The sequence below is a fragment of the Achroia grisella genome, unplaced genomic scaffold, assembly GCF_030625045.1.
Source record: "Achroia grisella isolate CSIRO2021 unplaced genomic scaffold, CSIRO_AGI_Agris_v1 utg461, whole genome shotgun sequence".
Lineage (NCBI taxonomy): Eukaryota > Metazoa > Arthropoda > Insecta > Lepidoptera > Pyralidae > Achroia > Achroia grisella.
Genome location: NW_026712871.1, coordinates 1,102,539 through 1,115,475, shown reverse-complemented (window position 1 = coordinate 1,115,475; position 12,937 = coordinate 1,102,539). Strand labels below are relative to the sequence as shown.

General features: G+C 38.6%; 1 protein-coding gene across 1 annotated transcript in view; it reads left to right on the top strand.

Moving 5' to 3' along the window:
• The window catches only part of LOC131845253 (probable galactose-1-phosphate uridylyltransferase), a 36,678-nt gene extending 24,128 nt beyond the window's left edge, over positions 1 to 12,550 (top strand). The window contains exons 5-8 of the mRNA XM_059194292.1: positions 5,798 to 5,950; positions 11,026 to 11,101; positions 11,447 to 11,666; positions 12,336 to 12,550. Coding sequence (XP_059050275.1) covers positions 5,798 to 5,950; positions 11,026 to 11,101; positions 11,447 to 11,666; positions 12,336 to 12,550 — 664 coding nt within the window. The remainder of the gene's footprint in view (positions 1 to 5,797; positions 5,951 to 11,025; positions 11,102 to 11,446; positions 11,667 to 12,335) is intronic.
• Positions 12,551 to 12,937: the final 387 nt, after the last annotated feature.

The window sequence follows — 12,937 nt, the reverse complement described above, 5'->3', positions numbered from 1 at the left end:
GAATAGTAACTACAAATCAGCACCCGGAAAGTAATATTTGTTGTAAAAATAATACACACACAGGTAAGTCAGATATTCATTTATTAGCAAATGCAATAACAGCTTTAACGAATGTTAACCGTCCTTCAAAACACAGGGATGATCGGCTACCTCCCTATGATGGTAAACATTTAGATTGGTTTATTTTAAAAAGAGTTTTCGAAGAGTCAGCCTCTTCGTACACGCCTGCTGAAAACTTAGCACGTATTGGCATGGCGTTACGTGGTAGTGCACGAGAGGCCGTTGCCGTATTGTTGGTGACAGCACACGACCCTGCGCCAGTCATGGCACAGCTAGAAATGCGGTTCGCTCGACCAGAGTACATTGTACTACATGAAGTGAATACACTGCGGGCCCTTCCTAGGCTAGGCACAGAATCGAGAGATTTACATATCCTTGCTTGTCGCGTTCGTAACGGTGTCGAAATTATAAAATTACTGAAAAACAAAGCTTATTTAGAATCTCCTGAACTTTTTAACTCTATATTATCCAAATTGACCCCACTAATGAGATCACGGTGGATAGATTTTATTATTTCCAACAAAAATTTCACCTCCAACACGTCTGTAGGTTCACCAACAAAACTTGAACTTTTAGCAGATTTTTTGACTAGGGAGGTAAATATTCAATTACAATTTGGCATAATTAATAATCATCCTAGTAGTTCTTTCGATAATTATTCTAAAATAAATTCTAAAATGAAAAATTCATCACATTCTAGTACATTTTCTTTGAGTGACAATGTTGATAATACGCATGACAAGACATTAACATGTCTTTATTGTCAGCGGAGTCATGTAATAGAAATATGTAAAAAAAAAAAAAAAAAATTCTTTCTGTCACACCTCAAAAGAGGTTTGAGTGGTGTAAAAATGAAAAAGTTTGTAACAGATGCCTTAAGAAAGGTTTACACAGATATAAATATTGTACTAGAGGGAATTTATGTAATATTTCTGGGTGTAAATATAAACATCATAAACTTTTACATTTTTCGTCGGGTGTGTCGGAGTCCTCTGTAAGTAATAACCTTGTTACTATAGAGGAGGTGCCTGAGGAAGACCAACCCCGAACGCAGAGCTCCTTGACTCCCGCGAGTTGTTCATCAACGAGGACGGACGATACAAATGAAAAAGAGACAGTTGCTCATTCTTTCAGTGGTCGGATTTTCAATGAGCTTAGGACTTTACGGCCCTTGTTAAAAGTAGTAGCGGTTACAGTAAGCGGCCCTAAGGGTAGTATCGACACATTCGCTCTTTTGGACGATGGTTCGACCTCTACCTTTATTGATTCTAAGATTTCTCATGCTATAGGGGTATCTGGACCAAAGGCTAGCCTCAAGGTTGAATGCATTGGGGGGCTCTCAAAACAGTCTGAGGTAGAGTTTGTCGACATATGTATTAAAGGGCGTAATGCTGACGGTGACCCTTTTAAATTACGTAGAGTGCGTTCCATTACTAGTTTGGGTGTGTCACGTCAGACGTTACGTACAATTGACTTAGAAAGTTTTTCTCATTTATCAGATTTGAAAAATGTTATTTGTTACGAAAATGTACAACCGATGCTTATTATAGGTATAGATAATTGGTTTTTATCACTTCCTTCTCAAGTTCGAGAGAATGGTCCCTCTAAACCCGTGGCGTGTTTAACTAAATTAGGTTGGGTCATTTTTGGTTTCTCATTTTCGCCAAAGAATGTACCAGGGACGGATTCAGAAGTTTGTGTAAATTATTGTATTACACCTTCTGATACTTTAGAAATTGACAAATTAATTAAAGATTATTTTGAATTAGATTCGATAGGGATAAGTACTAAAATGTCTACCTCTTCCGCAGACGCGCGAGCCGTTTCTATTTTGGTTAATACGACCCGACGTCTACCGACAGGACGTTTTGAAGTCGGTTTACCATGGCGGTCTGATAATATTAAAGTACCAGATAGTTATCGGTTAGCTTTATCTAGATTTTCAGCACTAGAAAAGAAATTCCTCAGGGACCCTGTATACGCCGATAGTTATCGTAAAAATATCAAAGACACTATCGATAAAGGTTATGCGGAACTATGCACGAATGACGTGTCAGAATCGTCTGTCCTTTGGTATTTACCGCACTTTGGAGTCACAAATCCCAATAAACCAGGCAAGTTAAGAGTAGTACATGATGCCGCTGCGAAATGCGACGGTGTGTGCTTCAACTCATTATTGCTTAAGGGTCCTGATTTGTTACAATCTCTCATAGATATACTCTTTCGGTTTCGTGAAGGCAAAATAGGAATAATCGCGGATATTCGTGAGATGTTCCCACAAGTAAAGATTAGAGAGGTCGATAGGGATGCTCAACGCTTCCTATGGCGTGACAGTCCTCGCGAACCTATCCGCATCTATAGGATGAGTTCTATGATTTTTGGGGCAGTTTCTAGTCCTTTTGCGGCTATTTATATTAAGAACAAAAATGCAACAGAGTATCAAAACAAATATCCAGACGCGGCGGAAGCTATTATTCATAACACTTATATGGACGATTATATAGGTAGTCATCCTAGCATAGAGAAAGCGTCTCAAGTAGCGAGGGACGTAATCGAAGTGCATAGTCGAGCACTTTTTGAAATTCGTGGGTGGGTTTCGAACGAGCCTTCTGCTTTAGCACTCGTCTCTCCACACTTACGTCTTGTACAGTCGACATCTGTCGATTCAGTTGATTTAGGTCACTTTCCCCAAAGCGTACGGACATTGGGTTTGATATGGCATCCAGATAAAGACACTCTCGGTTTTAGTAACAATTTTGTTCAAGAATTGCCAAAAAAACTTACTAAACGGGTTGTTCTATCGGATTTGATGCGTATATTCGATCCCTTGGGTATACTGTCACCTCTTACTATTAGAGGACGTATAATATTTCAAAATATCTGGCGTGTAAGTATCAGCTGGGATGACGAATTGCCGGAAGATCTATTAAAAAAATGGCGTTTATGGCATAACGACGTGTTGTCTGTTCTAACTTTAAAAATCCCACGCTGGTATCTTCTATCAAATCATGTAGAACATCGTGAGTTGCATATTTTCTGCGACGCTAGTAAGGACGCGTGCGCAGCAGTAGCATATTGGCGTATTACGTACTCTGATGGAAATGTGCAGCTCATGTTAGTTTCCAGTAAAGCTAGAGTAAATCCCATAAATAAAGTCCATACCATTCCACGTTTAGAACTTCAAAGTGCACTGATTGCAGCTCGTCTTGCGCGTACGATATGTTCGGCACATGCGTTTAAACCTAATATTAGGGTTTTCTGGACGGATGCTCGTAATGTACTTGGTTGGATTCGTAATGACGCTCGAAAATATCAAACCTTTGTTTCTGTTCGTTTGGGGGAAATCCATGAACTTTCAGACATATCCAAATGGCGCTGGGTATCTACAAGCTTAAACGTAGCAGATGACGCGACTCGTTCGATACCCAGCGACCTTACTGAAAAAAGTAGATGGATCAACGGTCCTGAGTTCTTGCGGTCTTCTCCAAATAACTGGCCTCTCGAACCATCCATCTCAACTCTCCCATGTATAGAGGAGTTGAAACCATCTTATAAATTATCACACTACATAAATGTCACCGACATCTTTTCACCTATCGCAGCCTCTCCTATACATTTTAGTAGTTACCTTAGATTACTTAGATCTACTGCCCGTTCACATCAGTTTATCACTCTTCTCATCAACAGGTACAATGTTGCGAATAGAAGGGCACAACTGATGGGCAATCGCACCCAACCTGCGAGGTCGTCAGCTTCAAGCAGCGTGATACACTTACCTCCTTTAACGACTGAAGAGATACAACGGGCGGAGAATCACATCCTACGTCAGAGTCAGGTATCTTCCTTTACCGAAGAGCTAGCAGCAATCCGCTGTGGCCTGCCAGTACCTCGAGGTGGTAGAATAGGTAATATCGACATATTTCTTGGAGAAGGAGAACTTTTACGACTGCAAGGGAGAATAGATGTAGTAGAGAATGTCAGCAATGACACAAAAAGTCCGATCCTCCTTGATGGTAAAGACTATGCGGTAAGATTATTGGTACTTCATTATCATCAAAAAGCTGCACATGCGCAGCATGATACTGTAGTTAATGAGTTGCGTCAGTCATACTGGATTTTGAAACTCAGATCAACGGTCAGAGCTGTTATTAATTCGTGTCAGATCTGCCGTATAAAGAAAGCAACACCAATTAGTACACCAGTTGGAAACTTACCAGAAATAAGACTTGCTCATCACAAGAGACCGTTTTCTTACGTGGGTTTAGACTACTTCGGCCCTCTCTGGGTATCCGTATGTCGACACGTTGAGAAGCGTTATTGTGCACTTTACACTTGCTTAACTACTCGTGCTATACACCTTGAAGTAGTACATAGTTTGTCGACTGATTCTGCAATTCTGAGCCTCCGTCGTTTTATTGCAAGAAGAGGGACCCCACTAGAAATTATCTCTGATAATGGGACATCCTTTGTGGGTGCTGCGAGGACATTGAGGGAGCTGTACGGTTCGAGTGTTTTAAATACCGCAGCCAATTCCAACATTCGTTGGCGTTTTATTCCACCAGCAGCACCGTTTATGGGAGGCGCTTGGGAACGCCTAGTTAGATGCGTGAAGTGCGCCCTGAAGTCAACATTACAAGATCGACGAGTTTCTGATGAGATGCTGACAACTCTCCTTATAGAGGCAGAAGCCTTAGTCAACTCACGTCCCTTGACACATATCTCTGATCAACCAGGCTCAGAAGAAGCATTAACACCAATGCACTTTCTCTTGGGTACATCATCAGGAGCGCAACCTACACTAACAACATAATTCTCTGATAGAGACCTGGTGGGAAGACAGCAGTGGAGAAAGGTACAGCGACTTACCGATCATTTTTGGATGCGTTGGCTTAAAGAATACCTGCCGAATTTAATACCAAAATCAAGGACTGATAGAAATTCTAGTCCCCTACGCGTCGGAGATCTGGTCCTAATTTTAGAGAGTAACCTTCCTCGAGGTAGCTGGCTTAGAGGCAGAGTTTCGGCGGTCCATCCTGGCTACGATGGGGGTGTACGTGTCGTCGACGTTCAAACGGCTGGCGGAACACTACGTCGAGCTTCTAAGAAGCTGGTGCGGTTGCCCATCAGCTAAATTGGGGAGGATGTTGCCGATGGCAACCTTTTTGATAGTTTTTATGTTTTTTATATATATTTGAATTTTATATTTTGACGTTCTGTTTTTATATACTATTTGTTTTCTTATGCCATATTGTCTTTATATTTTTGCTAGCGAGCTGATTACACCTATTTTACCTCACCTAAGAACGTGTCTCATTTTTAACCAGCCTTAATACAGTCCATTCTTCCTTCCGTAACATTGTCGGAAGGAAGGACTGTATAAGGACTGGTTAAAAATGAGACACGTTCTTAGGTGAGGTAAAATAGCTGTAATCAGCTCGCTAGCAAAAATATAAAGACAATATGGCATAAGAAAACAAATAGTATATAAAAACAGAACGTCAAAATATAAAATTCAAATATATATAAAAAACATAAAAACTATCAAAAAGGTTGCCATCGGCAACAATATGTATGTATTTACAAAAAAAAATCTATGTATATGTATCAGTTGTCTAGTACCCATAACACAAGCTCTAGCTAGCTTAACTTGGGTCTAGATGGCGCTGTGTGAATTGTCCTGAGATTATTATTATTCACCACACATGTAAGAAAATTATAATTATAATATTTGTTATAGATGGGTGAACCAGACTAAGGAGCTCGGTAGAAAATACTCCTGGGTTCAAATCTTCGAGAACAAAGGCAGTATAATGGGAAGTTCTAACCCACATCCTCATTGCCAAATATGGGCGTCAAGTTTTCTACCAAATGAGGGTAGAATTAAAGAGAGGTAATTTTTTTTAACCTAGACCAAAATATAATCTTACTATAGACTTTTTCGTGGGTAGGCAGATACAAAGCAACAGCTGTGTTTTGTTATCTCTATAATTTAATTTATTTAAAATATTTATAATACATAATATATAGTGAAAGTTCAATTAAGTTAATATAGTGACTTATGCAATAATAATAATAACTTAAATACCTGTCTGAAGCCGCCACCACATTTCTCACTATTTAACTATTTCTCACACACAAAATGGCAAACATCTTGGAAGTATTGAAAATACAAGCCACCATGGAGAAAAGTCTTAATGAACGCCTCAACATATTAGAAGCACAGCTTAAAGTATCCCCAACAGGAGAAGTCAGTTTAAAGCAGTTGAGTGAAGAGTTCCAATGCTTTCGTGAACATGTTTGTACATCACTGGCATTGTTGAGACAACAAATCAACATTCTTATAGTGAGCATGGATACTGTGGAAACCCGTCATCGAAAGAAGTTTTTACTTCTGGGGGGAATAGCAGAGAAGACTGATGAGGATACCCATGCTGCAACAGTCTCTGTGATTGTGAAACACCTTGGCATCCAGGACTGTACGACTGATAATCTTCAGGTGTGTCATCGTCTTGGTTCTCCCTCGGCTGGCCGTTGTCGTCCCATCCTCATAAGGTTTAATGATCCGTCCCTTCGCAAGTCAGTATGGGCCAAGAAATCTCTTTTTAAGGGTAGTCCTTATTTGTTGTCGGAATATCTGACACGCATGCGACAGTCACTGTTTCTTGACGCTCGGAGACATTTTGGTATCCGTAATGTTTGGACTCTGGATGGGGTCATAAACGTTAAGTTGCCAGACGGTTCACGTGTAAAGGTCTTCACACTAGAGGAGTTAGAAAAACTGATGGTGTTGCATAAACCAGCCGAGACATCTGCAGCCTCGGTCTCTGTAGCTTCGGCACCGGCTGCCCCAGGCGGTCGGTCTACTGCAGGTGCTACCAAGCAACGCTCCGCAAGGTTGGCCAAGAAATGAACTATGATACATTGTACTGTTTTCTATTTTATATTCCAGCGTTAACACGCTATAATTTCGTGTAACTGTTTCTTGTATTTGTGTTTCTTTTTTATTGTGGTCTAGTTAGTCATCCCTTTAGTAATTTTGTCTCATTACCAATTAGCTAAACCTTCGTAGTACCGTCGAAATAACACTTATTATTCTTTTTTTGTAAGTACCGTATAAAATATTTACATTTTAGTCTTCTTTTTTTTTTCGTAAACAAACTCTGTATTTACAATTTATATGTGAAAGATATTTGACGTATATCTGACGTGACTTTGACAACCACAATGTATTTTTTCTTTTTTTTTTTTTTATATGACATAACTGGATTCTTAATACAATATTACTTCATTCGTTTCACTGTATAAATTATAGTAGCTAGATTATTTCTGTATAATAATATCTGTTACAATGTTTTGATTCATACTTTTGTTACGGCGCGCCGGCAGGTAATAAGACATAAAGCGTTGGTTTTTGTAATTAAAATAGGTGTATAATTATAAGAACCTCATTAATAATATATTTTTTCTTTTTTTATATATATTAATAGTATATATTATTTATTTTAATATTTGTATATTATATATTACTTATTCAATATTGAAACAACATTATGCCAATAGATGAAGACTCATTTCAGACCACAACTGATAGTAGTTCTTCATTCTTTTCCGCTAATTCTTCATTTTGCGATGACAACATTGGTTTTTTATTAAAGGAAAGATTTAAGAACTCCAAATTTTTAAACATATGCCACATAAACGTACAAAGCATTCCTGCACATTATACCGATTTGATTGACACGTTCTCCGAACCTGACGTCCACGCGTTACTAGTTTCTGAATCATGGTTGAAACCTACACTCTCTTCTATCACATATGCATTACCAGGTTTCACCTTGATCAGAAATGATCGTACGGGGAAGGGTGGTGGAGGCGTTGCAATTTATCTACGTAGCTTTATTTCCTATAGAGTAATATCATCGTCTCCATCGGATTATCATGGTACCGCTGAGCACCTGTTCATAGAAGCAAACTTTAAGGGTATTAAAATGGTCATTGGTGTAGTCTACTGTCCACCTCTAGTGGATTATTTCTCTGATCTTGATGCTGCCTTAGATTTAATAAGCTGTTCTTATAAACATATTATCATTATGGGAGACCTGAACACCAACCTGATGAAGGACTCATTACAGACACGTAAATTGAAAACTATTTTAAACTCAATGAATCTCTTTATTCTACCTTTACAGCCTACTCACCACAACATAGATACTGAGGATTCTTGGTTGGACATTGTCTGTACATCCTCGACTGATTATGTCGTTGAGCATGACCAGTTATCAGCACCTGCTTTCTCACGTCATGACCTTCTGCTTCTATGTTACAAAATTAAGCCACTTAAGTTAAAACCGACCATTGCCTCCGTGCGTAATTTTAGTCGTATAGATATCACCTCACTACTCCGCGATGCTGCGCGTATAGACTGGAAGCCAATACTAGAAACTTCGATCATCAATAACAAAATTTCTCTATTTAATGCTCAGATATTAGGACTATTTAATAAACATGCTCCATTACGTACTCTCAAGCTGCGACGTCCACCTGCACCGTGGATAACAGAGGATGTTCGGAAGGCAATGGCGAAACGGGATCGGGCTTTCCAAGTCTTTAAAAAAGAAAGAAGCGTAGTAAATTTTCAGATCTTCAAGCGTGCTAGAAACCGCTGTAATCAGGTGGTAAGAGCAGCTAAACGCCGACATATTCATAAAAACGTACTAAATACTTCTTCGGCTAACATATGGAAATTCCTGAACTCTCTTGGTTTTGGCAAAGCGCCAGCCACCTTTAATGTAAAAGTACCACTTGATGACCTTAATATCCACTTCTCCTCTGCAAAGCCTCTTGATACCTCTATTAAAATGTCCACCATACAGGAAATAAATTCCATGCCTTTGTCGACTACCAACTCTTTCACCTTTACTCCAGTAACCGACGAGAGCATTCGCAAAACAATTATGTCTATTAAATCTAACGCTACAGGCCATGACGAAGTGAGTAGAACTATGATCACTCTCTTGTTAGACATAATTCTCCCAGTTCTTACTCACATAGTTAATTTCTCTTTGACTAATGGCTGTTTTCCTGAACTGTGGAGAAAAGCATTTGTAATTCCCCTTGCCAAGATAGCTAATCCTTCACTTCCTAGTCACTTTAGACCAATCTCAATCTTGCCATTCCTGTCAAAAGTTCTTGAGCATATTATTTTTCAACAAGTATCCATCTTCATTTCAAATTGTAACTTTATTAGCCCTCTTCAGTCTGGGTTTCGCCCGGGACACAGTACCACTACAGCGTTACTCAAAGTAACCGAAGACCTTCGTAACAGTATGGAGAAATCCCACCTCACCATCTTAGTATTAATCGATTTCTCTAATGCCTTCAACTGTGTTGACCATGACTTACTCCTAGCATTGCTCTCTCGTCTTAATTTCTCTCCGTCGGTACTGGAGTGGTTCTCTTCATATCTTCGCGGACGCCAACAAGCAATTCGTGCTGGGCAAGATCTCTCTGGCTGGAGTGATCTAAACACTGGTGTTCCGCAAGGCGGTATTCTTTCACCACTTCTATTTTCTCTCTTTATCAATCTCATTACACCTCACCTTCAATGCTCTTACCATCTTTACGCGGACGACCTACAGCTTTATGCTCAGACTGAACCAAATGAAATTTCTACTGCTATGGATAAACTCAATAGGGATCTTGAGAGCATATCGAAGTGGTCACGTCGCTATGGTATTTCAGTTAATCCAAAAAAATGTCAGGCTATTATAATAGGCAGCTCAAGACTTCTTGCTAAAATGAATACGACAAATTTGCATGTGCAGTGTGAGAACAGCATTATTCCGTTCTGTTCTAATGTTAGGGATTTGGGACTGTTAATTGACCCGTCACTTAGTTGGAATTTTCAAATGGCTGAGATTTGTCGCAGGGTTACAGGCATTCTACGCGCTCTTTATCGTTTTAAATTTTTTCTTCCGTCTTCTACTAAATTACTTCTCGTTCAATCTCTAATACTTCCGCATATTGACTATGCCGACGTGTGTCTTACCAATCTTACCCAAGAACAGTTGAATAAGTTAGATCGTTTACTTAATAACTGTATCCGGTTCATCTTTGGACTACGTAAATATGACCACGTATCTAAATTTCGATCCCAATTAAAATGGTTAAATATTCGTAACCGCAGAAACTTGCGCATCCTATGTTCTCTCTTTACTATCATCTATGACACTTCCTCTCCCTTATATTTGAAAGACAAATTCCAGTTCATTAGTGACTCCCATTCTCTTAATCTTCGTTCGGTCCACACCCTTCTTCTCTCAACTCCTTCACACCATTCTGGATTTATGTCTAATTCATTCACTGTCACTGCTATTAGTCTTTGGAATAGATTGCCTGTAGCCCTGCGCAAAGCACAGAGTAAGCCTGTTTTCAAACGGAAAATTTTTGATTATCTCTTGAATGAACAAAACGGTTCTTAATTATCTATTGTTGTCATAATATATATGTAAATTTCTCTTTTTTTTTTAATTTTATTGGTGTATAAAATTTTATTGGTGTATCATTATTATGTATTATAGTAGGTATATATTTATATTTATGTATGTATATTTGTAATTATTTTTAAGAAAACCTATTTACCTATATTAGGTAAAATTATAGGTTAGTCCTTTCCCACCACTGCCCATCAACCGCTTTCTGTTCTTACCTAATGGTTAGCTGGTAGAGAATGCCATATGGCATTAAGCTCGCCAAATTGTACAATTTTTAAAAGTGCAATAAAGAATAAATAAATAAATAAATAAATAATCGTTTTTTTTTAATAAAATGGTAACCCAAGGGATTATCCCTGGATAATTCACACAGCGCCATCTAGTCCCAAGTTAAGCATACCTTATGTTACAGGTACTAGATAAAAATACGCAAATACATTTTTTTAATTATTATCCTTTGAAATCATTACAGGTGCCAAATGGAGTACTATACCAAATATGGTAAAGTGTTATTAGCTGAATATCTGCAGATGGAGATGGAGAAGAAGGTAAGAAGAATCATGATTTGCTTCTTCCCTATGCCATTCATTTGTGGTCGGCGTAATTTGTTTTTCTCTTCCATTCATCCATGTTCGTAGTCATCTCATTACATACTCCCTTTTTTACCATATCATCTTTCACATAGTCCATCCATCTCTTTAGGCCTTCCTTTGCCCTTTTCTACATTCAGATGTAATACTTTCTTCAAATTAAAATGGTAAGGTTTTTAACCCCTGCTGTCTTTGTCATAGCCGGTCATATATGAGACCCCTTAGTCCGCTCCAATTCTACAGTGGATTGAGGATGATGATGATGATATCATCACCATCATCATCATAAAAATTCTATTACAGGAACGTATCGTGATACAGAATTCCGAATGGGTCGCATTAGTGCCTTATTGGGCCGAGTGGCCATTCGAAACCATGTTACTACCGATAAAGGGTAGTCCACAACGCATCACGGATCTTAACGACGATCAAAAAAGAGGGTTGGCAGTGATAATGAAACAATTGACTACGAAGTATGACAATTTATTCAACTGCAGTTTCCCGTACAGCATGGGCTTTCATGGTGAGTGTGAGAGACTTTTTTCAGACTAATGTTATTGGCTGCAGCTGGCTTTTACAGCTTCACAAGCCGATAGGAGGCGAGTGCAGATGACACTCCAAATCAAAAGGACTTATGGAGCGGCTGAAGAACAACTCCCGGCTGACGGATACGAGTATCTGAGGGTACCGCTAAGGGTTCGAACCTTGGCTCGAGCCGTCGTTATTTCAATCCCCGTTTGAATTGGGTGGGTGTCTTTGATAAGAGCTGTGTTGATCGGTATTTTTATATATTTCTCTAGAGACTACAAAATAAGGTTTTCAAGAGTGTATTAAAGTTTCTTAAGGGATAGTTGCGCGCACGTGACACCCTTGGTGTTTCAGATATTCAGAAGCTAGTTTTTTTACTCAATCTATCAAATAAACACGAAAAATCTCATAAAAACAACGCGTGGGCCGTTTCGGAGGAATTCGTTATCAAAAACTAAGACACGAGATTTTATAAGTATATTATTATACTTACGTAATATATGACCCTATAGTATTATCGAGAAAATACTTTTAGTCAGCCATGAAAATAGACTGAAGTGTGTTTTTTATTTCATATAGTGAGTAAATGGCCAGTAACTGCTTGTTTGGAGTTTCCCGCTGTCATAATAATATGGCATATGACACAACTTTTTTTTTATTACAGGTGCACCAACAGGCCCAAATAAATCTGTGGGAGATTCTCCCCATTGGTTGTTTCACGCTTTGTATTTACCACCATTGCTGAGGTCAGCCAGTGTCAAGAAATTTATGGTCGGTTACGAATTACTAGCGCAACCTCAGCGGGACTTAACACCAGAGCAAGCCGCTGAGAAATTAAAAGATTGTGACCATTTGACTCATTATAAAAATAAAGAATAACAATATTTTGACCAAGCTTGTATTATTTTGAAGAAGTCGACGTTTACTTGATATATAATTTGAAGACTCACACTTTAATTCGCTACACTATAATTATTATACCTTTATAGTACGTAGTTATAGCTGTTAGTATAACACCTACAAGGCCGACTGTCATTGCTTGAATCGTGGTAGGTATTTTTAGGCGACGCGAGACGCAGATATTGATTTTAGTGGGTAAAAATCCCATATTTATCTCCCGTTTCTCAGTATGTGGATGATTCTGGTGAATATTAAAATAAAGGTATATAGATATATTATCATCAAATATTATCTGAATCTGAAAAGAAATTGATCGAATACATGTAGTTTAGAATTGTTATAATATATTTATAGTTCCTCCACCTA